The sequence below is a fragment of the Ptychodera flava genome, chromosome 22 (assembly GCF_041260155.1).
Source record: "Ptychodera flava strain L36383 chromosome 22, AS_Pfla_20210202, whole genome shotgun sequence".
NCBI classification, from domain to species: domain Eukaryota; kingdom Metazoa; phylum Hemichordata; class Enteropneusta; family Ptychoderidae; genus Ptychodera; species Ptychodera flava.
The window spans coordinates 21,249,748-21,277,008 of NC_091949.1; the positions used below are offsets into that span (position 1 = coordinate 21,249,748).

Below are 27,261 nucleotides of genomic sequence, written 5' to 3' on the forward strand. Positions count from 1 at the left end.
TAGCCAATAGTAACTCCCTGATTTTATACTTAATAATGTCCCAAAGCAGTCTTTTATCATCAATATCGGTCAGCTCCTGAAGCCATTTTGTGATATTTCCATCTAATAACCTGACATAATTACTATCATTAACTAAAGAGGAGTTAAATCGCCAATGAGAAGGGCCGTGCACACCATTATTGTTTGATAAACATAAAACAACAGCGGAGTGATCGGAGCTAACACCTGGAATAATCTCTGTTTTCTTGGCCATATTCTGTAATTGATCTGAAATTATGAAATAATCCAGACGACTTTGTTGGACAAAGGGTCGTCTCCTACGCCAAGTGTAATGTCTTCTGTTTTCATGTTGGACACGCCAAATGTCAACCAGGTTGAACTGGTTAGTAATGTCATTAAAAACCTCTACGGAGCTTTTCCATGGACGACAGTTACTATCCGACCTATCTAAATTATTGTTGATTGAAAAGTTTAAATCTCCGCCCCAAATAATAGTACAAGTTGGGTCTCGACAGTAATCAGTTAAAACACTCTTAACAGCTTCAAGAAAACCTTTGTGGTCAGACCTCTTATTAGGAGCATATGTATTTAAAATAAAGCAAGGGGAATTCGCCGTTTTCATGACCCCTATGACCCCAATACGTCAGTTCCGCTTGAGGCCGTTGGTATGGGGATTACCCAAGCTAAGATGGCAGACGACACTGTATGCATAGATCTTACCGAGGATGATATTCCTGGTGCTAGACTATCTGTTTCTGGACCCATCTAATCGACAGTTAGGCAACTGAGAGATGGTTACAATGTAGAAGAGGGGCGTCTATTTCAGGGAAAAAATCAGAGTTAGCCAGCGTGTTCATTTTAGGCCGGATGCCGGCCAAATTGACCGGCTACTTTCGTATTTTGGCCGGCTACTTTTCAGCACTGTTTCGCTCTCTGGCCCGGAAATTCTGGTTTTGATAACAATAATTAGATTTTTTTGGTGGTCTTGCAAGCCGCAGATAATATTTCAGAAGTGCCGATGTGGCTATATGTAGTCTAGCAATTTACGCGGTGAACTTGTTGCTCTCACTGTGGTACCGCGATCAGCGAACGTGTTGTTACTGTACACCGTGACTGGGAATCGCTCTCGAGGTGAACCTCGCTCGCCCGATCACAGCCCGAATTATTCCGACGTTCACATCGGGTATAGCCGAACAATTACGTTATGCCCGCGAATAGCCGACCATTTCCGAATGAAGCCGACTTTTGTTTCGCTCAAACGCGGAAGAGAAAGTCGACGCTTGAGAGCTTTGGTTTTCTGCGTAAGAGTAGGGCCTAGCCTGATGGGTTTGGTAGGTTTTTGATCAAATCTAAAGCGACCACAAGTTACTGAGTCTCATTTTTCATACTTTCGAAACGCCACGTCAATCTATCCATGGTCGATCACGATGTCAACTCAAGTCGATCGACATCGCGTTTTGTGGAGGGGCCGTGTGGTTGTGTGCATCGCGGAAGAGAAAGTCGACGCTTGAAAACTTTGATTTTCTGACTTTGTCTGTTGGTTTTGGGAGGTTTAGATCAAATCTTAATAAACAAAATATTACTTGGTCTCACTTTTCGTACTTTTGAAACGCTACGTCGATCACAGTGTCAAATTTCAGGTCGACCGATATCGCGTTGTGTGTACTGTGTTACAATTGACTACCGGTGCTTTGTACACACACGGTGTAGTACAGGCTGGCGTTCAGTGTCGTTAGTTTGAGGTTTATCAAACATGAACACTGAAATTTAGCTCTCTTTTTCAATTATATTCAACATCAGCAAAAAAATCAATAATCAGCTCGCGGATTCGTTTTATTGTGAAATTAGTACAGTGAATTAAAATCACTGAAAATTGTGTTCCTATAATTCATTGAATTGAATAAACTCTTTGATTTTACTGTATCTTCAATCAAGTTTATTTAAATCAGTAAAACACTCTGTACAGCCAGGCTGGTCAGGATTCTAGCGGATCGTTATCTGGGTTATGAAAACCCTAGGCCCCATTCTATGATGTATTTCAAAATGTTTGTTCAAGTCATGAGCTAAACATAATTCTACACAACAGTCTGGTGAAATTTTGCTATTATCCTTGTTAACTGAATGCAGTTGACAGGCCCGAGTGATATCAAATTAATTTTTCTGACTTTTTAAAACTTTATCCCTTGAAAACATGTTGTAATTGGCAATGATAATGATTATTCTGTATTCTGAAATGGTCTTTAATACTGTACAAGAATGCATAAAATTACTCCAAAATGTCTTCAAAATTTAAAAATTTCTTGTCATTGCTCAGAAATGTCTTCAAATTTAAAAATAATCCTTAACACTCTCATGCTGAAATGGTCTTTCATACAGTACAATAATGCATGAAATTACTCCAAATGTCTTCAAATTTTAAAAATTTCTTGCACACAGGGAGGGGACCCCTCCCTTACACCCTCCCCCCCTGTGTGTATGTTGGAATAGCCTTTTATACACTGTATAAGAATGCATGAAATTGCTCAGAACTGTCTCTCCCCCCCCCCCCCCCCCCCCCGCCCGCCCAGGGAACCTGGTTGCACACAGAAGCTAACCGCCTACTTTTCTGAATTTTCCACCTACTTCAAAAATTTTTGAGAACCCTGGTTAGTGAAAAGGTATGTGGATGTTTACGTTGTCGTAATGTCGTCTACTGGTTACATTATTACAGGCGATAACGATATGTTTACAAATGTCATTATCGGTTATTTCCCCTGGGGGTTCATAAATCTGTATGATCTATGTGTAAAATATTTGTTTGTGGTTAAAATGTTTGCACAACTCTAAAAATGCGACCATAAGCTGCTGTTGAGTTCAGAGAGCAACATCATCAAAAAGTGAACCCGATACCGGCAATGTCGATGTTATGCACAGTGCCGGTTAGTCACTCACAGTACGCGAACGCGTACCTAAAGTCCATACATGCTGTTGTCGTCCCAAGAGGCTTTTTTGCGTCGGGTGGTCAATTTTACAGAAAGTCTTCACATTTTTGGCAACAGGGAGCTTAAACGGGAACCTGATCTGAACATGCATTCGTCGATGTGTTTTGTTGAAACATATACCATAGTGACGTGAAGTGTCTCTGTTGAGGGTGGAAGAGTCTCTGATTAGGGAAGGCGAGGTTCCCGTAGATAAAGCACTTTGGGCGGGAAAAGTGTCAATGAGTCATGAGAAAGGCACATGATGAATTAGACATATTGTCTTAGCAGATGGAATCTCTGGTTGGTAAATAAACAGTGATAGGAAGCGGTGCCTCAAAGCTTAGTCTTAGAAGGAATGCTATCAGAGTATCTATAGTAAGACACTGTACTAATAATGACGTAATACAAGAATATATTTCCTAACAACCATATTGGTACGGATTTGTATGAGCTGTCAACTGCATCGCCGTTCATTGAACCAGACATTGTACACTGTGATCTCCAATCAAAATAAGCGAGTTTGTCTTACAGTTAGATGTATCGATTTCATGCTTTTGTATTCATTTTATTTAGAGTAAATGACTACATTGCTGGTGGATTGGATGGTTTCCTTGTTGATCCTGATAACGGAAGAAATGTGAAAAGAAAGCTCGAAGCCAGGGGTATTGATCAGCCTGCAACTCTGAGTACTGAGTTTACTGTTCCACCCGATAAAGGGTGGGTTAAAGACTTGACCAAGGTAATTGACATTTCATCATTTACTTACAAGCTTAGGGCCTGGACAGATTTTTGGTCAGGGGGAGGGGGTCACCATGTTTTCAATATTAGTGGTATGTGGGAGTCACTCTGTTTTGGAAATGTGAATGGCCTCACACCAGAGCATGATTTATAGTTCTGTTGATTGTTCACAAACTAGTAACGTTCATATATATATATATATATATATTATATATATATATATATATATATATATATATATATATATATATATATATATATATATATATATATATATATATATATATATATATATATATATATATATATGGGGGCCACTGTGGTTTTTACTTTTCAAATAGGGGTCAGTTACTTTTTGATATCCACAACGAAGCAACGAAATCCACCGACCCTCCACCCATCCTGGCTGAAGAAATTGATGAGACCATGCCATATAATTTCTGCCAATTTCATGAAATCACTATTGTTGATAAAGATTCATTCCCAGGCCACGTCAGCATATACGCTGACAGACCACTTCTCTGCACAATCCATTATATATATATATATATATATATATATATATCAATCAATTAGCCTTTATTTTGTCTGTTACATGTTAATGCTATGGCACCTTAAGGGTTAACTTGTGTTATCATCAGTTATTTGCTAAAGAAAATTGAAGGGTCTATGAGAAAAAAGTGGACATTGTTTTCTTAACATGAATGTTTTTTTGAATGTAAAATATCTTCTCACTGTATTTTTCCTTTATTTTGTCACTGTCAAATATATAGGTACCAGCTATTGATTTTGGATCAATGTGGCATTTTCTTGTAAATCAACCACACCTACAGGAGAAAGCCAGGGGTACTGACAAGCAGTTTGGTAAAGGATACAGAATTTATCGTGCTGGTCATATACAATCTGTAGAATACCACCCAATGTCAGAAGAAAGTCCATTTGTCTATCTGAAAGCTTCCATACTTCCATCAATGAAGAAAGCAAATTACAAAACATATATCTCCATCAGAAAGAGTAACTTGATGCTTCAGTCAGCTTACTGTACATGTATAGCAGGTTTGTCTGGCCTCTGCTGTCATGTTGCTGCATTTTTGTATGGATTGTCAGAGAGCAAACAGACACATATATCTCATGAAAATGAGGAAATCACATGTACATCACTACCCCAGCAGTGGAACATTCCCTCAAGAAGAGTCAAGCAGAAAAACATGCCAATCCAACAAGTTGTATTTGTTAAACACAGGCCAGACAAGCCCAAAACAACAGCAAGGAGAAACCACCACCTTGATCCGCGACAATCACATATGCAAAAGAATAATGCTGAACGCGTTCTCAACCTCCGGGGAAAGTTGGATGTGTTGAAATGTCAAGGGAAATCATCTGGTTTTCTACATGTTTTGCCATTTTCCACATCAAGGCAAGCTGCAGATTCTGATCATCCTTATTCGTTATTGTCGAAGCCAGCCACCACTGATGACCAACCATACTCTGATACACCTCCAGATGCAGCAACCACAATTCTACCTGTACCTGTAGCAGCATTGAGTGGTAACCAAGCCAAGCCACTTTCAAGTGTAGATGCCAATTCAGCACAATCATGTAGCCACAGTCATCAAAACACAATATCTGAATGTACACAACCCAAACTTGATAGACAGACATTCATTTGCAAGCAGAAGATTAGTATTGATGAAGCAGCCAGCATTGAAATAGCTACCCGGGGCCAAGCTGATAATGAGAACTGGTACAAACATCGACAAGGGAGAATAACAGCATCAGTTGTGGGAACCATCATGAATAGAAGAAAAAATACACCACCAGATAATGTTGTCAGAAAAATTTTAAGCTATGACAAGAGGCAGTATACTCCAAAGTCATGTCAGCATGGTCTTGTAATGGAGCCAAAAGCAGTAAAAGCTTACACGAAACACATGATAGATAATGGCCACCAAGGACTTACAACATCAGAGGCGGGATTGGCAGTAGCACCAGAGTATTCCTGGTTGGCAGCCAGTGTTGATAGACATGTCCATGACCCAACCAGTTTGCCAAGTGAAGGTTGTATGGAAGCCAAATGTCCTGTTTCCTCATTACCGGTATCTCACCTCTGTGATGAACGTGGTTGTGTTTTCTGCCTGAGGAAATCATCTGATGGATCACTTCACCTAAACAGGAAAACACGCCTACTTCTACCAAGTCCAGTGTCAGATGGCAGTGACAAAGAGGCAGTGGTGTGATTTTGTTGTCTACACTGAGTCAGGAAGTGGAGAGGGTGACATCTATGTTGAGAGAATTGCATTTAATGCTGAGCTGTGGAAGGAAACTATTTTCCCTAAGCTTGAAAGATTTTATGAGTTCTTTGTGGTGCCTGAAATTCTGAAGATGCATTCAAATGATGGTGCCATGTTTTGTCAGATTCTAAGCTGTGAACAATTCACTGGTGATAAAGGCAGATAATAAGGGCAAAAAAATTAGCCATTTTCATGACCTCTTATCCTTGTACTTCTGTTGGTACAAATCTGTCAATTATATACATAAATTATTCAACTATTTATATCATAATATTATTATTATATTATATCACTTACATTTATAAACTATTTACTTAATTATCTATATATAATGAACTATTTTAATTCAGTGCCAGTCAATTATATACATATATTATATACAACTATTTACTAAATTATCCATATATAATGAACTATTTACTTAATTATCTATATATAATGAACTATTTTAATTCATTGCCAGTCAATTATATACATATAATATTATATACATATAATAAATTATTCAGACAATTATTAAAGAAAATTTTAAAATCATAAAAAATGAATTTTGACCAAAAAGAATTCATACAGATGCAGCTCAAGGACATAAGAATATATATGCCAATGGCTTTTGCACAATATTTATTTTTTATTTGGGTTGATGCAATTTTCATAACAATTTTGATAAGGGCTATCAATGCTTTTGTACTGCCAGTATGAAAACAAAGAGAAATGTACCACTGCACTGAATGTATCATTACAAGCAAACTGTTTCACAACAAATCTACCAACCACATACAGCTAAAAATATCACAAAGTCTTGCTGGGTTAATGGAAATATTCAATAGTCATTTATTGTAAAAGTTTCTGTTGCAGCTTTAGATTCTTTCAAATTTACAGTACTGAAAACAAATTTTTCACACTTTTAGTTATAAAGAATTACATTCAGATTTTAAAAAATTTAGGCATTTCATGAAATGTTCAATAAAACTCTCTGAGAGATAGATTTGGTCCATTTTCACATTTGTCAAGTCCCTGGTTTCAGTGCTGGCCTAATTAACAATATCTGTGACCTCTGACCCCTTCAGATTTCAAAATGGAAGACATCGCATGGAAAGCAGAAACAGTTGTATGTTTATATTCAATAAATATTTGTCATTACTGGAACACTATTGCTTTGTTGTTTTTTACTTCTGGTATGAGTGGTGGGAGAAAATTTGTTAAAACTGCACATACATAGAACATTTGATTTGCAAGCGCACATAATGAGACTGGAATTGGTCTGTCAAATATGTGGTAATTTTTTATCCTTTCCATGCATCTCTCAACGTGGATCCTAACAGCAGCAATACTACGTGTTTCTATGACATCCTCAACTGACATCTGTTGTCCTGGAGTAACAAATGGAGGCATGTTCAAAACTGCACCTTTGGCTGCAAGTTCATCCTGTATATTGAACCCCTTGTCTGCCATGACTCCATCCCCTTTCTCAAGTTTATCTGGTAGCCCACTAAAAATGGTGAGTTCCTTGTCTGAAACTGACCCTGAAAATTAAAGAAAAAAATCAATTTTATGAAACTGGCATTACAAAAAATCACTGGCTAATGAAATACTTCAGCCTTTCACTTTAAAGAGACAATTAAGTCACTCACTTATGACAGTATTTCGATTATTTTAGTTTCTCTTGATATATCATTTACATGTATTCTGTTACTGAAATGTGCCCTATCACTAGATGTTACAAGTCAACTCTTATCCTGTACATGGCCATAACACATGAATGCTACTATAACATAATTTTTGGTATGTATCAAAAATTAGATGATGGAAGTAATCATGCTTTACATATACATTACAGCATGTGAATTGAGCTGTGACAATCAGAATTTAAGTTCACTTCTGTGAGTAGAACACCAAAAATAAGATTTCAAAAGAAACTAAAATAATCAAAATTATGTCGAAAATGAGCAACTTTGTCCCTTTAAACGGACAAAGTTGTTTTATTTGACCCTTTTTGATATCAAGGACATGGGGAATACTTGCATAAAAATATGTATGAAAAATGATGTTATTACAGAACCAAAAATGTGTAAGACATTGCCCCTTTGCTGTACAAAAAGATGTGGTTTTATGTGTAACTCTACATGAACATGACATTCCAACTTTCTTTTCCGTGACAAATAATTATTTAGCCACCCATCACCTTGTTGATCCCACCTACACAATAGATACGTGATACATGTACAGCTTTCGTCTGAATGAATGACATCAGGTTGAAGTATCAGAATTTAAAAAAATTGAAATCTTGGGGGTGATTTTTTACATATTACAAAAACTTTGCTTTGTTGGCTGTAATGAAAGAACAACTTTATTGATATTTACAGGGACAAAGCCACTCATTTTTGTCATAATTTCAATAATTTTAGTTCCTTTTGAAATAAAAATATTTGTCTCTGGTAGACGCAGCTCAACTCACACAATGTACATGAACATAAACCATGATTACTTCCATCATTTCATCATGGGTATGTACCAAAAATAATATTATAATAAATTTCATGTGTTATAACCAAGTCCAGGGTTAGTGTTGAATTGTGACAACTGTTGATTGAGCTTATTTGAATGAACAGAACAACATCAACATGTCAAAAGACAGTAAAATACTTGAAATAACATTATAAATTTGTGACTTTGTCTCTTTAAAGACGGAGCCTCCATTTTAAAGGGCGCCAATCTATGGCGGCATTCATTATGTAAGTGGACACCAAGCAGGCAACATGTAGGCACACGCTCCAGAAAATTCCACTTTTTATTTTTTTTCGACCGCAAAAACACAGACAGACTGCCCAGCGGTCAGTGCGAAACTGCTGCTGATTGAACTTTGTGGTTATATTCAAATTCTAACGTGACTGGAAGACGTTTTTTAGGAAATTCGAGCGTTGTTGTTGTTGGGGAATCAATGACCGTTGGTGATTTGAACCGACCGTCAATCAAACAGTTATATAAGCTCTGTTTGCAGGATTAGCAAAAGGTGATAAAATCAGTTTGTGTAATTAGTGTTATAGAAATCAAACATTTTACTGGCCAAGGATTGAAAAAGTGCTGCTTTAAAGCCGCACTTTTTCAATCCCAGGTTCTCGCATTAGTAGAGTTCTCCTCCAAGTCAGACACTTGGCCAGTACGATGTTTGATTTCTATAACATTAATTACACAAACTGATCTCAACCCTTTGTCACCTTTTGCTAATCATGCAAAACAGAGTTTATACAAGCGTTTGATTGACGGTCGGTTCAAATCGCCAATGGTCATTAATTCGCCACCACAAACGCTAGAATTTCAAAAAAAATTGTCTTCCAGTGGCGTTAGACTATGAATATAACCACAGAGTTTGATCGGCAGCAATTCGCGCAGACTGCTTTGCAGTCTGTCTGCATTTTTACGGCCGAGGAAAACTAAAATGTGGCATTTTCTGGAGCGTGTGCCCGTGTGTTGCCTGTTTGGTGTCCACTTACACAATGAGCACCGCCATAGCTTTGCGTCCTTTTAAAGGGAGGCCCTGCCTTTAAGATACCAGCAAAAACAACCAAACACAAAAAGTGATCTAATGGCTGATAAATTTACGCTGTTATAATTTATTGCTCAGACATAAAAATCAGATTTTGCAGATAAGCATGCCAATAAACACTGTAATATATACATGTATTGTAGTCCAAACATGGGAATTTATTTGGCAAAGGCAGGTGATCTGTATGACAATTGGGAGAAAACTGCTGAAAAATAAACAACAAAACAAACCTGTATGAAGGTCAGAGACAAATGAAACTGCCCCACTCGGAGTGATGCCAACCAATCCTTTGACAGTGTTTCGGCTCTTGTAACACGAGTAAGTAAGAGACTGCAGGTCTGGAGATGATGGCTTTTCCATCTGAATCTCTGTCGCATCTATCACAACTCTTGTAGTTGGATATTTCTCCTTGAAACAAGAGGGCATCATCAAGTCAACAAGCTCTCTTGACGGCCATATGTCAATCTCCTTCAGGTCATAGTACATAAGGTCGATCCACTTACTGCATATTCTTGACACTGTTGATACTGAAATCTCAAAGCGTTCAGCCATATCTTTCTCAAACAGCCCAAGTCTCAATCTACACATGACCAAAAAGAATTGATTCAAAGGAGTTAGCTTGTCCCTCGGCGATGTTATGTGGTTTACAGACTCTCCAAAATATTCAAAACATATTTTGAATCGTTCGAAATCTGGAAATCCTGTGTAAAATGACACATCTTCATCATTATTTTTGAACTTGTCAACACCGAACCTGTTTTCCCTTGATTTTGCCAACTCTTCCTTGAGCTGCATGTATTCTCGTAGATGCTTTTCTTCACGTTCTTTTGAATGTCCAATCGCATTCTTGAGCTGCCTGTTCTCACTCCGGAGTTGTACTATTTCGTCGTCGCGTTGCCTCAATAATTGCGTCATGTTTGACAACTGTTTACGCAACTCAATAACTTCAGCAGATGGCTCGGCTTGTGACACGTCCGTGATAATATTATTTGAGTCAATCGACGATATTTGATTCTGTAATTGGTGAACTCCCAGCGGCTCTCGCTCCTTGGGGGGTTTCCTTGGTGGCTCGATTTTTGTCCATGGGAATATGCTTGGCAGTTCATCGTCATATTTTCGTCCGCCTTGAAAATGGACACTACAAATACGGGTATTTTGCGACTCTACCTTAAGAGTATTGTTCCTTACCCGGGCTTTGAACAGTCTCAGCAACTTCTTTTGTTTTGGCAGCCGATAAAAGTGTAAACCTTTGTTTTTTGACGAGTTATTGTAGCACTTCGGCACGCAACAGTTGTACGGCATAGTTGAGCTGCTCACAGCTGATAATCAAACATGGCGGGGGCATATACCAACAGCCTCAAACCGGAAGTGACGTATAGGGTTCATACGGGGTCATGAAAACGGCGAATTGTCAAACTCTGTCTGAATTAACAATATCCTTCCATCATTATCATGATAAACAATATCAGTGCTTAAACTATTGTTTCTAATAATAATCATAACTCCTCTACTGTTTTTGTGCCATGAGAAAACCAACATTTTCCCTCAAAGTGAGAAGACCAAAATCGTTCATCCACTTCATTACTGTGAGTTTCCTGTAGGCATACAATATCATTGTTTTATCATTCAGCCAATTCGCAATTTTCTTTCTTTTTTCAAAATCTCTAAACCCCCTGACATTAAGTGTCAAAACAGAAAGTTGTGACGTCATCTGAGCGGGAGTTTACATATAAAACAGGGGGAAAACAAGTCGAAAATTGTACAAGAGAAAAACAAGGAGTTGACACCCAATTATGACTGAAAAAGCAAAACAAAGTTGCATAACGAAACAACATGAAAAAAAAACAAAACAAAACTAAACAAAACAAATGACTCAAAAAAACCCGAAATCTACGGCGAGTGACGGCTACCACCTTTCAAATAGCATCAATATCCTGAGAATAAAGTTAATTATTCATAAAGAAAAAAAACAAAACTACCTCAAGAATGTGAAAGAACCATGAGACACCAGTGTATCGAAATAGCTTTGAAACAAAGTCTGGAAACAGGTACACATGAAATTTACAAATACTGTTCTGCAATAGCAGCAAGCATTCAATCGACAAGGTCTTTGACAGTCATTGACTTCATATTACCATCTTGGTCTTCATATACACATGTTGCAGGCACCTTCCACGCTATGAAACACTTCTTGGTTGGATGGTCGATGAGGAATTTCTTCCGGAATGCTAACAGCCGTTTTCTTTCAGCAGCCACACGTTTGGTTACATCATCAGTGACAAAGATGTATTTTCCTTTCAAAGGGTTTCCTTTCAGGGTTTTAGGGGCTGCAAAAAGTACCATACGTGCAACACTAGCATCTGCAAAAGCTACTTTAATTGACCTAGGCTTGCCCGAAGGCAATGGTTGGGCTGGTACTCTGTGTGCCCACTGTATAGCGACTCCATTTTCGGCCCCTTTTACTTTCATGTGATTTGAAATAAAATGTCGGATGAAGTCCGCACATGTTTTCTCCGCATTTTCGCTGCCTTCGGGAACATTCAAGAAATTCAAGTTCGTTCTCCTACTCCTATTTTCTAAATCTTCGTTTTTATCCGTGGCTTCTGTTACTCTAGACTCAAGTGTTTTTATCTTACTTTTTAGTTCATCCATTTCTTTGTTCTTTGTCACCTGTTCCAGTTCTTCGTTTACTTCGTCTATCTGCCCGTACACGTGTTCAAGGGACTGTTCAATATCAGCTATTTTCTTATTCGTTTCGTTGAGTTGCTTCTGTATAGGGTCAATTCTCGCTGTATCAGCCCGAATGGAGAGAAGAAGCTTCATAATGACTTCCATGCGCTCGTCGGCTGACAGGTGCACAAAGTTGTTCAAGTCGCCATCTTGTATTATTTGTTCTTGAAGCTCTGCTCTCTCTTTCCGCTCTCCAAACATCTCGTCAACTCTTCTTTCCTTCGTTCCACCACTGTTGTTCCTACTTTTACTTGTACTAGTTTGTTTCCGTGGCATTGTTTCGACTCAGTATAGTCAAAAAGTTGCAAATTTATGGAACGCTGGCGGAGCCATCTTATCACGATGTTACTCCATCCAACGCATGCGGAGAAGTCCACTTTGTTTTACAAACAGAATTTTTGCTTGCACCAGACAGGCTTAATCAACACTAAAGTGGCCACGGGTGTATGATCAACACATGCTTGGCAGATTTACTCACGAGTACATGTAGCTCCTGGCGTAGTTACAGTCGCTTTTAAGTCGTTTGGCTATGAACATAAACTCCCACGCAAACATGATGTCCTCATCGACATCAGCAGCCGGGTTGAACTCCACTATCTGAACCTGTACTTACAAAACACGAGGGAAGGAAGACATCTTCTTGAGAAGTGGATAAAACTGTTCTTGTAATCTCTATAAAACCTCGTGATCTAGAATTCATGGCGAAAATTTTGAACCATACAATACTAAATGCCAATATTTCTAATGATACGTTTAGTTGTAGTGTCTCAGTTTAGTACAAGGCATAATTCTCTTAGTTTGGGATGAATCTTGAAAGGGAACATGTCCTTCCAATTTTTCCATTTTTCTTGTCTGCAGTAACCATTTAAATAATCCCTGCCGAAATTTCTTATAGTCACGCTGCGATTTATCAACTTCACATCATACAATATCAATGAAACATTGGCTGGATTTTTGTTTTCTTCTAAAGCGGCAGTTCTCAATCTCTGCTTCTCCCATTCGTGTTTGTTGACATTGACTATTTACTTGATATTACTCTTTTGTTCTCATTTTGAAATTGTACCCGGTTAATTAGTTTTTTTAAACACATAGAGCTGATAAAAATCCGCATTGAATCAAATCGTGGCACCAATCAACTTACGATCTTTAAAACATAAAAAAGTAATGGTGAATTCAAAAAGCGACGCAAAGCGCATATTTATGTTTCTATAGTAATTCACATCAGTCGTTTTCAATAGTAACGCAAATCATTGACGCATTCTATATGACGTTAATGTTCAAATGAACAATATTGAGTCTTCTCTTTGTATAATTTGAATAGATAAAGTGGCACGAAATTGAAAGAATTTTGCCCAACCTTTTCCGGTCAAAATCAAAACTGAAAATCAGGGGTCGCCGTGCAAAATTCGGGACTAGAGAAACCAATATTTCCCTAATACTGACATTCAGTCTGACCGCCATCCCTGAATTAAATCTGTGAGGAAAATTAAATGTTCGATATGATTTTCAGAAAAAATAAGCGGGTGAAAATAGTATTTATCCATAACTTCAAAATAAGCCCCCCTCCCCCACCGGACTTGAAAAAGTGGTGTCCACTTACGAACCTTAATGTCTGTGGTCGTTCCAATTCCAAAACAAGCTAAATATTCGCGAAGCCTCTCGACAATGTTGTCATCGCCACATACAATCACGTGGAACATAACGGATTGCGGATTTCTGCTCGTCATTTGAACAGAATTTATTAAAGTTGGCAAACCTGAAACAAATTGAAGCAAAAAGCAATAGAAGACATTTTTAAAAGGAATGATAAAAACATGATTTCTTGAGTCAATTGTACACATTTCGAGGTTGGAATTTCAAATCTTCTATCCTAGAATGTACGTTATGACGTCTGCGGACTGCCATTGGAGGACAATTTCACATGGTAGGTTTTGCCGTGGATCCGACTGATAAGGTGCCTTTGGAAATGGTGGCTTAAAACGCTGGCTTTATTGACGAATTCATCTTATTTTTTTCGTTTGAAGTCAATCACTTTGCAAATTATTATAGAAATAATGGGCGACGCCCCTATCATTAACGTTTATTTATGGGCAAGGACGAGAGAAAAGCCAAAAAATAAGCCTCACCCGTTAATTTTGGCTTTCCTCTCGTCCGCGTTCTTAAATTAACGTTAATGGTCAGGGTGGAGTCTGTTATTACCATGTATTATCGACGAACCCCAGAAACCCGTCAAAATTTACGAAAACGCGAATTGTAAAAATTTTGCAAATCGAGAGAATTTTTGGAAAAAAAGTGTCTAAATTTGGCATACAAGTGCTTCATTGTTTTTTATTGATGATCTTTGTACAAATCACAATTTACGTTTGAATGTAAAGTTACGATGTTAACATTATTATTCACATTCCCGGGCACGTAAACAAATCATTACTGTGTATTTGTGGTCAGTCACGTGGTTCAGCTCGACCAATTAAAGTGTGACGGACAGGGCATGGTAATTTAATTTCTTTGACGGCAAGCGTGTCAAATATGCCTGAAAAATAAAATTATCGTCTCTGTGATTGTCTTACCGGCAAAAAATCCCTCGTCAGTAGCTGTGATGAGGTGTATGTAATCTCCACTGTTAAAGGCGAAACTTCTGACGGACTGTCCCAAGGAAAATTTAAAGTTGTCGTTATGAATAGCTATGGTGAGCCAGCAGAAAACACCGATACCCACTGCGTAACACACTGTGCTGATCCGTTTCCGCCATCTTGTTTTTAATCGGAGTTTAAAGATCTGCAAATCGACAAAAAGGATGATCTGTAGAACACCCTACAACATACAATTTCCCCCCGAAAACTGTTGAATTTGATTAACCCTTTGAGTGCTGTAAGTTTTGCTACCAAAATTATAGTGACACATTTTACCAATTTTTATGAATTTTTTTGTAATTCTTTTGAAAATTTTGGAACAGTTGGACAGTACGTATTTTAACTCCAGTTTTAGGTCAAAATTTTTTCCAAAAACAGAACAAAATGTTTGGACCTGAAGAAATTGTTAGGGTTATATTAAATTGACTTTGGCGCTCGCCACATCGCTGACTGCCTTTAACAAGCAATAGTAAAATCTAGACTAAGCCACACTTTGATGTCTGTTTTTCATTTTTTTTTCATGTTTTCATCGTTCTCATGCTGATGCAGTATAGACCCACATGTTACATTTTGAAAAGCATTATGTTCGATGCTGTAGCTGAATAAACTGGGTCATGGCTTAGGGTTAAATATATCATTTTCACATTAACATCGGACACGTCTTCCATAATATCCAAATATTTCCTTTGATTTACTGCTAACATCGCCAAAATGTTACCGTTAAAATCAGCTGAGAAGAAAAGAAAATAAACTGAAAGAATGAAACAAATATTCTAAAAATTTCCCTGTATAGTTCTACTGTTTTATGCGGATCGATGCACAGGTATTAGATGAAGCACGTAGCCCTTACACCGGTAGAAGACAGTGCTAAGCCGCTGTCGGGTCTTTGACTAATCCGTCGACGTCTGGGCGCTTTGAAAGTGTCACAGCCCCAAATTACAAGACAACAAGTACTGATGTCATCATCCTAGCTGTATATTGGTATCTGCTGATAATAATAATAATAATCTTTATTACCCTTAATCATAATAATATTACAATTCAATGATGAATGTACATCTGAGTTGTGCTGTGATAAAGGGTAAATGGAAACGGAAAATAGCAAATGCTAGTCTAGTCCGTTCGTTAACCGATATCTCAAGACGAATGTTCCGATACTCTGATACTAATTATTATTATATAAATTAAGAGAGAGAGAGAGAGAGAGAGAGAGAGAGAGAGAGAGAGAGAGAGAGAGAGAGAGAGAGAGAGAGAGAGAGAGAGAGAGAGCTGCCTTCATGTACAGATCAGATAGAAAACGAGATCTATCACTTGGTTGTCGGTCACTTAATCTACAACAAAAACATGTCTGGGCACGTTTGCAGCATTCCGAACACGGGAAGCTGATAAAGCTCTTCGTAATAGTGTCAACAAGCGATTTCCTGGCGCATGGTGCGGCAACCCTTCTCGTCAGCCTGCGGTGATATTCAGTCTTTTGTTCTGGCTGGCGAAATGTACTTTGATGTAGATGATCCCTTCCGAAATCGGTTGACTAACCATAATTTAAAATAACCATATACAAATCATAGCGAAATATAAAATACCATAATGACTCTCGGGATTAGCTATAAACTGTGTGGCTGCCAGTCCAATTCAAGAATATTTGTGTTTCCATGTTTCCATGACGTGATGACGTGACGTAACTTGGCATTTTTAAAGTGCAAGAAATATCGTATAATATTCTCTGTCTATACTTCAAAATATAAAGAGAAAGTCGAGTAACAACAGTCGATCCGCTAACATAACAAAACCAGATATGAACTGAATGTGCTCACGTGTTGATATCCAGTGAACAGACTAGAAGATTTTAGCATTTACTCAACAGAACAACGAGTGCTAATGTGACCCCTGAATGGAAGGAATGACGTGTTACATGATTGACTTGTACAGATTTTGAATTTGACAAAATTACAAATTTAGTTATCAAGCATTGAACTTGACTGCTGATGACTCGACATGTATTGACATTTATCAGACACTACTGGACGCATGAAATAATACAGTATGACATGAATTACTGCATACTTTTTGACTGTTATGAAATTGTGTAAATCAATTGTACCTTTGACCTGTCTCAAACGACGACGAGCAAGGAGATGTTACGCAACATTTGCAGACCTCAGATTAATCACTAACCAAAACAAAGAACAAAGACAGACAGTGTATATTCTGACAGCAGTTCAATTGAGCTCACGACGCGGAGTGGAAGACAGACTTCTGATAAGACTAGACGTGTACGGTCTACTGCCAGAGTAACTATCTCTGACGAGGATTTATTGTATTATGTTTTTCAACATTCCTGTCAATAAACCCAATTCATACCAATATAATGGACACCCTTGTGAGGCGTATAATAAGAACCATCAGATATCTGTTATATCATTATATGTCGCAGGTTTCATCAACTTTCGCACAGTACTGTTAGAGTAATCACTAATTACAAAACTTTATTTAATATGTAAATGAGCTAATTATTAACTTGACACCCCCAATGCTTCTCAGAACAATTGAATATTTATCAGATCATCAAATGTAATGCTGTAATTTTGGAGCAATATCACTAATTGCAAAGATCGTTAAATATGCAAATGAACCCTTAAGTAACTCCACACAACCAAATGCTTTACACCACAATTAGATATCTATCGGATAAGTATCTGCAGCAGATTCATCAAATTTGGTGCAGTTATTTTTGAGTTATATGACTAATTACAAAACTTCATAAAATATGCAAATGAGCTATTTGTTAACATGACACTGCCAAATGCTTGTCAGTACAATTAGATATTTATCAGATCAATATCTGTACAAGATTTCACTGACTTGGGTGCCATAATTTCAGAGTTATATACCTAATTACAAAGTTTATTAAATATGCAAATGAATCCTTAATTAACTTGACACTACTAAGTGCTTTACACCACGGTTAGATATCAGTCAGATAAGTATCTGCAGCAGAATTCATCACATTTGGTGCAGTAATATCAGAGTTATATGACAAATTATAAAACTTCATAAAATATGCAAATAAGCTATTTAATAACTTGACACAGCCCAATGCTTCTAAGTATAATTAGATACATATCAGATCAATATTTGTTGCACCTATCATCTACTTTGGTGCAGGAATTTCAGAGTTATGTCACTAATAACAAAAGTTCGTTAAATATGCAAATGAGCAGATAATTGACATGAAACTCACAGTATCATCATTATGTTCTGAGATTGTCATCTGTGAAAAGTTTCATGAAATTTGGTGCAGTATTTCTTGATATATGCGTACACTGTCATTACCGTCTCAATAGGGAAACCATTGTACGGAAAAAAATGATATTGCATAACTTCATTAATATGGAAGCCACACTAACCAAAATCTATTGAGTTCTTGCAAGTAGCATATGGTACCTATGTACCAAATCTGACTTGTACGGTGGCCCAAAACTACCTGTTCTCCGCATTCAAAGTCTGCGTCGCATTCAATTGTTTTTCTCTCACATATGTCTCCGCATTCAAAGTCTGCGTCGCAATCAAATGTTTTTCTCTCACATAAGCTTATGTCTCCGCATTCAAAGTCTGCGTCGCAATCAAATGTTTTTCTCTCACATATGTCTCCGCATTCAAAGTCTGCGTCGCATTCAATTGTTTTTCTCTCACATATGTCTCCGCATTCAAAGTCTGCGTCGCAATCAAATGTTTTCTCTCACATATGTCTCCGCATTCAAAGTCTGCGTCGCAATCAAATGTTTTTCTCTCACATATGTCTCCGCATTCAAAGTCTGCGTCGCAATCAAATGTTTTTCTCTCACATAAGCTTATGTCTCCGCATTCAAAGTCTGCGTCGCAATCAAATGTTTTTCTCTCACATATGTCTCCGCATTCAAAGTCTGCGTCGCAATCAAATGTTTTTCTCTCACATATGTCTCCGCATTCAAAGTCTGCGTCGCAGTTAATTGTTCCTCTCCTAGATGGGCCACAGGCGGCCCAAACACTATTAATAAGCTTATTATTGAGTTTTTCTCAGTTTTCTCTATCAGTTCTTCTCCCTTTCTTCACGCTCTGACTGATCGTAGGAAATAAAAAGAAATTACTTTATAGCCTAACCTAGCCTCTTGACTCTTTATTTATTTTACACCCCATTACAAGGACGTTTCTCTCATATACACACATCTTGTAATTAATTAGTCAACATGACTAATTATGCTAATCCGTGGACTTATCAGGGATTTTATAGGTTAGTCAACATCGCGAAAGATAGGAAAGGTTACTAAAACTCCTTTTTCATTTACATCTCTATCTTTCCAATGTTGACCAACCCTTGATAAGTCCACGTATTAGCATAATTAGTTGTGTTGACTAATTAATTACAAGATGTGTATATGAGAGATAAACATCCTTGTAATGGGGTGTAAAATAAATAAAGAGTCAAGAGGCTAGGTTAGGCTATATAGTCATTTATTTTATTTACTACTGATCAGTCAGAGCATGAAGAAAAGGAGAGGGACTGATAGTGACAGAGAAAACTGAGAAAAACTCAATAATAAGCTTTATTAATAGTGATTGGGCCGCCTGTGGATTGTCGTCGCAGTCAATGATTTTGTCACCAACACATGAAGGCGTTGGCAAGTTTTGGTGAGCGTGACCCTCGCTCCATGACCCATGATTGCACCGGAAAAAGTATCACTCTTTTAGTGTTCGTGATCGCGAAAAGCTCATTTTTGAAGGTAAGTGACAAAGTAATTTATTGTATTGTAAGCTTATGGGGTTAATGATCTAGCCAAGGGGGTACGCTGCTCACCAGTATGGCGCATCATAATGGTCCCACATGAGCGTCCGAATGTAAAACGGCAGCCCGTCCCACAACTGCCAATACATCCATGGCTAGACGGTGGCTAGATCATTAACCCCATAAGCTTACAATACAATGAATAACTTTGTCACTTACCTTCGAAATCAATGAGCTTTTCGCGATCACAACACTGAAAGAGTGATACTTTTTCCGGATGCAATCATGGGTCATGGAGCGAGGGTCACGCTCACAAAAACTTGCCAGCGCCCTCATGTGTTGGTGACAAAATCACTGACTGCGACGCCCATCTAGGAGAGAAACAATTGAATGCGACGCAGACTTTGAATGCAGAGACATATGTGAGAGAAAAACATTTGATTGCGACGCAGACTTTGAATGCGGAGACATATGTGAGAGAAAAACATTGATTGCGACGCAGACTTTGAATGCGGAGACATATGTGAGAGAAAAACATTTGATTGCGACGCAGACTTTGAATGCGGAGACATGTGAGAGAAAAACATTTGATTGCGACGCAGACTTTGAATGCGGAGATATATGTGAGAGAAAAACATTTGATTGCGACGCAGACTTTGAATGCGGAGACATATGTGAGAGAAAAACATTTGATTGCGACGCAGACTTTGAATGCGGAGACATATGTGAGAGAAAAACATTTGATTGCGACGCAGACTTTGAATGCGGAGACATATGTGAGAGAAAAACATTTGATTGCGACGCAGACTTTGAATGCGGAGACATATGTGAGAGAAAAACATTTGATTGTGACGCAGACTTTGAATGCGGAGACATATGTGAGAGAAAAACATTTGATTGCGACGCAGACTTTGAATGCGGAGACATATGTGAGAGAAAAACATTTGATTGCGACGCAGACTTTGAATGCGGAGACATATGTGAGAGAAAAACATTTGATTGCGACGCAGACTTTGAATGTGGAGACATATGTGAGAGAAAAACATTTGATTGCGACGCAGACTTTGAATGCGGAGACATATGTGAGAGAAAAACATTTGATTGCGACGCAGACTTTGAATGCGGAGACATATGTGAGAGAAAAACATTTGATTGCGACGCAGACTTTGAATGCGGAGACATATGTGAGAGAAAAACATTTGATTGCGACGCAGACTTTGAATGCGGAGACATATGTGAGAGAAAAACATTTGATTGCGACGCAGACTTTGAATGCGGAGACATATGTGAGAGAAAAACATTTGATTGCGACGCAGACTTTGAATGCGGAGACATATGTGAGAGAAAAACATTTGATTGCGACGCAGACTTTGAATGCGGAGACATATGTGAGAGAAAAACATTTGATTGCGACGCAGACTTTGAATGTGGAGACATAGCTTATGTGAGAGAAAAAAAATTGAATGCGACGCAGACTTTGAATGCGGAGACATATGTGAGAGAAAAACAACTGAATGCGACGCAGACTTTGAATGCGGAGACATATGTGAGAGAAAAACAATTGAATGCGACGGAGACTTTGAATGCGGAGAACAGGTAGTTTTGGGCCACCGTAGACTTGAATCTGTTCAGGCGTTTTTGAGTTATCGTGTAAACAGACAGACAGACAGACAGACAGACAGACAGACACACTAACATACACACACACACGCACGGACAGACAGACAGACATCGTATTACATTAGCCCACGTGTAAACACGTGAGCTAATAATATAGATAGCCCTCATAGAAATACTACAACAACTTTGGCGCCAACTGGTGTCGCCTATGTCGCCTGCGTCAGCTTGAACTATCAAAGGGATACAGTATTACTATTGGTTACTCGTTAAATGAAATGTGTTGATCTCTGTTCAATTTCATTGACCTAAACGTGGCAATGGTATTTAACCAGAGCGATATTTCCGTGCATTGCCGTGAAGTAGAGAATACCTAGGGAATACCTTTGTTACGTCACGTCAGATGATTTGGAAGTATAACGCGACCTTTGTGTTTTGCATGCCGTCTGGGAGATTTTACATAAAAATAACAAGGGCACACTGTTAAACATTTAGCCTTAAACACTAACAAACATGTTTATACGATAAACATATACGGATAAGTCAATGTACGGATACTATCTGTATTTCTGGAAGCAGACAGGCACAATGGCACTGTGGACTGGTTAACGTACTCCTAGCAACCACGAGTAGCGGATAGATAGATGAGAGAGAGAGAGAGAGAGAGAGAGAGAGAGAGAGAGAGAGAGAGAAGCAAGCACACAATATCTGGAGAGAGGAGACACACAGACACAAACAAGCACACAATATCTATCTATCTATCTATCTATCTATCTATCTATCTATCTATCTATCTATCTATCTATGGAGAAAGATTGGCAAAGATAGATAGATAAACAACAGATAAACATTGATTTTGTCACCCCTATATACACGCGTTCAGCATAAATTATTCATTTCATTATCTATTTCCTTCGATTTGATAGATGGGTCAGAGGTCTCGTGCCACGTGCAGATAAACTACATCCATTGAAGGTGACCTAATTAAAATACTTTGACCCGATACAACTTACTTTCTGAAACCGCCTGAACATTAGCGACAAAATGTGCACAAATTTGGCCAGCTAAAAAATATCGCAGTAAAAAAGACTCATATCTATGAATGTGAAATTCTCAAAAGGGAAACATCAAAAATTGAAAAAAATCGAACCTTGCCCCCAGTTTTGGTCGATTTATCGAATACACATGATACATACCTTTATAGGAACCACAGTCTCTTCACCCACTCATGTTGGGTTTTAGGGACACACATCATTCCAGACGAGCTTTAAGAAGCTTTGTCAATATTTGTTCGCCATTTTCAAATCGTTATACAACCAAATTATCTGAGTGGTGAGTTACTGATACGTCGGACTGGGTTTCCAGATATGTGTTATAATATTTGAAATCAGTAAATTGGCAAAATGATGGGAAATGCATTTACATCAATATTTTCAAATTATTTGTAAAATACCTTAAATATTCTTTCATATTGCCTGCCACACCAATATTTCATTATAATTCTGATAATGAATTATGACATCAGGAAGCTTTCGTATTTACAGCCTGTATGTATTGTATTTATTCATATGTATGTATGTATGTATGTATGTATGTATGTATGTATGTATGTATGTATGTATGTATGTATGTATGTATGTATGTATGTATGTATGTATGTATGTATCTATGCATGCATGCATGAATGCATGTATTCATAGCTTAATTGTTGTTATTGAGTACGGATATAGTCTTTCCGTGCATTCACCCGACACTTAAGAATAGAGTTGGAAAATACAAATACTATTTGCTTAAAGGGCAATATTTCACGCATTTGTCACTAAATCCATATGTATACAATACTCTGTATGTGGAGAGGATTATTGGCAGGTATAATGTTATTTGCACTTGGTGGTGGCTCAGCTGACTTCAACCAAAATATTATATTTCATCTACATTTCAAAAAGTCTATCTTTTGAACCACACTTAACTTTCTAAACGTATTGCTTCAACATGTGTCGGTGAGAGAAATTCATAGGAAACGGGTATTTTGGTGTGCGTGTGCGGATGAGGCGTGCATTTAGAATCTGGAAATGGCGGTATCGTAAGTCCAACCTCGTACAAGAGCGTGAGCATACAACCGTTACTTCCACCATGGCCAAACAAACAGTGTTTCACAGTCCCTCTAGGAGTATGAGTGTACTCATGTCCTCCATATTATATATTCGCCACGCTACATGTGCAATGCACGGAAATTATAAGTAAGATCGACTCGGGTCCAGGCTAAGGCATGTCAAAACCCTATGGCAGGTTACCAATACTCATCACAATCGATCAAAAGCGTGTCGACCAAATATGATATGGGAAATTACAACATTCATTGGTACCCCTCAACAATAGCGGCTTATAAGTCGCTGAAAATACAGAGCAGCGACGCTCTTAAACCAATATGAACGCCAGGCGCGTGTAGTTTTGTGTACATCAGAAACAATCACAATCGCGACCATGGATGCTCAACCTCAACCCAGTCAATCAGTATTGCTGAAGTATAGAGAAGACTTCCCCTGATTGGACAAAACCGTATAAATGCGTGAAATCTATAAACGCGTACAACATTAATGCAAGCTGATTCACAGTAGTAAAAATGTGAAAATTATACCCGACGAGCTGTCGCTGTTGTGGTAATAAAAGTCGGCGTGCAGAAAGTCACACGTCCATTAGTTCAAAAAGGACTTGAATGTCTTACCTCGTTCATTCTTTGATGTTCAGTGTCCTATCACGGGCGGGTAAAACGTTGCCACCGAACTGACAGGTAGCATATTGTCTGTACACTCACACGCACTATCGAATATTTTTAGCTGTGTTACGTGTGTATGTGTGTGTGTGTGGGTCGGTTGGGAACAAAAATGTTGTGGGAACAGCTGCGGATATTTAAATGAATAGGTAGAGGACGATTGGCACATTCAGCACACAACGGAGTTTGCAAACATCACATTATATATTCAGAGACGTGACCGAAATGTTGATTTTTTAAAATTACGCGCAGTGCAATTTCCGCTTAACTGTTTCATATAGCAGTATATTACACCTTCACCGATACTAACTCGCCATGCGTGGAACCCCGAGATATTCGTGGTCAGTTAATACGCTATGCCGGCTGGGAATGTGTGAATGACTTTGACATCGATAATACCAAAATGAAACTATTCGAACAGCACTGGCATACTAATTGTGCTGACATGCAAGAAAATTTAATAGCGACTGTTCCCCCCAAAAGTTTGATTGCATTTCGTGAAGGTTATGGGAATTTTCAGTGTCTACTTTTTTCATGGGTATAGATATCTTTGCCCCTATATCTGTCAGTACGACCTACCTGCCAAGGATAAAACATATTGACTAAATATCAGCTGTGATAGGTCACAAATTTTGACAAATACCGTGCCGATTTAAAGCGGCTTGTGTTTTTTAAATTTAGAAAGATCGTCTTGCCTTGCTTTACCATAGAAAACCTGCTACCCGATACCCATGTAATGTGACCGACAAACCGACCTCCCAATAAAGAGGATTTACATGCAGAAAATGACTACGACTGACATTATGTTTGCACCAAAACCTGCCCACTGTGGCGACAGTTGACCGTGCGTGAACGGGTACCTTCCTTCAGCTAATAGACTCAACGCCAGGCAGCATTAATCTAAAAATATCCGCAGTAATGTCAATTCTGACACTTTTTAACAATCACTTTCGGTCTCGGCGATTGTGATATATCTAGGAAAAGTAGGTAAAAGGCTACACGCCAAAGTTAATCCTGACGCTGCAGATCAAGAGACGGTGACACTGTACTCCTGAATGGCTAAACGACTGTCGGCGGCTCTTCAGTCACGGCAAGTGCGGCGTTTCAATATGAGACTCGGAACTTTGTGGATGATGTTGATGTTATTTGAATAGAGAAAGACAACTCTGCCCAAAAAACAAGAAGCGCTAACAGAGGAATAATTTTCGACACATATTCTTGCTTCAGTGAATATCCATCTAATGCTGTTTCAACAAAATACCCGACGTTTCGGTCGTAATATGTAGGCAAAATTGACCTAGCTTTTACGCGACCCACTGCAGTCCGTGAGATTCAAAATTCTGGGTTTAAAATCTTAGCCCCTGCTAAACAAATGAATCTCGTTGATGTGTAAATATGGTATAGATAATCTATCTTCATTCTAAGTTTCGTTTGAAAAAGAAATTCAGCATTGTTATGAGGTGCAACTTTTGATCCTGACACACCACAAATAATATAAAGAGAAAATTGAGTAATGATTAATTCACGTGATCATTGCTTACAGCGATTGTGTAGTGTGAGCAAACTAGTTTCATTTACACTTCGCCACGAAATACACACCGGTGGCCCTTTTTTCAACTGATTAACAGGCGTTAAACAAGTTAGCATTCGGCAAAGTCGAATGATTTGAGAATTGTTCTAGTAGTATGAAAGGCACTAAGATGCTAGTGCTACGATATCAAATTCAGTCATAAAGATAGTACAATGTTGGCCTTCTTTGACAAATGAAATATGATTAAATTTTTTATCTATAGTAACGTTAATAATGTTTATTATTTTAGATGTATTCACTTTCAGTTTCGTCGGCCCATTTCTAACTTTTGATGATTTTTTCCAACATCTTTGTTAAGATGCACACAGCTTGTCAGCTCAGTCTGTACAGTTGTGTTAAGCGAATCGTTATTGTTGACAAGTGAATTCTGGTCGAGACCATACTCTAACTTTAAACAATGACACTGCAGTGTACACGTGAAGACGCTGTGTTGACAAGCTAAATCGCATAGATGTTGCTACATGCTTTTGGGAGTAGAACAAGAATTGGTACATGTGAAAACTAACCACCAAAAGTTACAACCGGAAGATTACCAGCCCCCAAAAATGCGAAAAGGAAAATCTTGATCGGAGCAAACAAACGGGGGACGGTATTCAGAAATAGCACGGTCAGAGAAGAGGAATTTAATATAGGAAGTAGTTCGTTAAAAGGAAAACCAATCAAATAGTCTTGGGTTTTGGAAACAGTAAGGCGCAATTTCAGAGATTGCTCGGACGCCGGTGCCATCTTGGGGTTGTAACCTCCATAAATGTAATAATCTCAATGAATGTAACATCAACCATAATTGTAATAAAATGCACCCATAAATGTAATATCACCCATAAATGTAACAAAAATCAACCAGAAATGTAATAAAAACACCAACCACAATTGTAATAAATGGTAACCATAAAAGTAATAAAAAAATCACCCATAAATTTAATACTTGTCGACCATAAATGTAATAAATATATTTTGTCGTTTCAATTGAGGAATTAGCCCTTAAATATTTATCTATGTAATAAGGAAAGCAACTCCACACATTATTCATATCTTAATTGTTTGCGTTTAATGTTTTGTATATTTGAAAGTGTATTTTACGTTTCCCTGTTTTGCATACAGAACTGATTGGCCATGGCGCCGAGACACATCTGTAATCTGAACGTCAATGCAGTCTCTACTCCAGAGTGGAGGAGACTGTATAACACTACGATCCTTTAACGCCGATTTTTCGAAAATTGCCATACTTTCTTATAATCAGTCGCCTCAAATTCGTCTTCAGTGGATAAATTATGTGGAATAATCGATAGATTGTCTGTATTCCTACGTTGTCCCACTTGAAGTTTGTTCCTTCACTGGAGATGCTAGGATGTGACGGTCTAATTTTGACCTACTGTTTTCAAGGTAGTGATCGTATTGTTTTAACTAGATTCAAATATAGATATATGTTTTCGTCAATATGTTTTGTGTCGTAAGTTTCTGTTATAAGGTTATATTTCTCTGTTATTTGTTCTGAGTCATCTGTCATAAAGTTTTTGTGGTATCACTGGTTGACGAGTTATTTTGACGCTTCCTTATTATGTAATTATCAGTGTCTAGAACTGCTGTTCCACTTCCATTATCTAACGGTGTGATCAATACCT

At 38.1% G+C, this 27,261-nt stretch overlaps 2 protein-coding genes across 5 annotated transcripts in view; one reads left to right on the forward strand and one right to left on the reverse strand.

Annotated features, from left to right (window-relative positions):
• The window catches only part of LOC139122941 (uncharacterized), a 44,167-nt gene extending 20,026 nt beyond the window's left edge, over positions 1-24,141 (reverse strand). Inside the window, exons 1-5 of one of the 4 annotated variants that reach the window (XM_070688831.1) lie at positions 24,001-24,141; positions 14,834-15,041; positions 13,871-14,022; positions 9,767-10,116; positions 6,800-7,515 (exon numbers count right to left, since the gene is read on the reverse strand). In XM_070688831.1, the coding sequence (XP_070544932.1) occupies positions 7,130-7,515; positions 9,767-10,088 (708 nt within the window). In that variant the 5' untranslated portion in view covers positions 10,089-10,116; positions 13,871-14,022; positions 14,834-15,041; positions 24,001-24,141 and the 3' untranslated portion in view covers positions 6,800-7,129. Of the gene's footprint in view, positions 1-6,799; positions 7,516-9,766; positions 11,120-12,744; positions 12,870-13,870; positions 14,023-14,833; positions 15,042-24,000 lie in introns of those variants that run through there. The other 3 variants (XM_070688830.1, XM_070688829.1, XM_070688828.1) reach the window with 3 other exon arrangements.
• On the forward strand, positions 3,485-6,374 carry LOC139122940 (uncharacterized). Its single transcript, XM_070688827.1, has 2 exons — positions 3,485-3,699; positions 4,472-6,374. Exons 1-2 carry the CDS (start codon positions 3,496-3,498, stop codon positions 5,933-5,935), a joined length of 1,668 nt encoding a protein of 555 aa, XP_070544928.1. The 5' UTR covers positions 3,485-3,495; the 3' UTR covers positions 5,936-6,374.
• Positions 24,142-27,261: the final 3,120 nt, after the last annotated feature.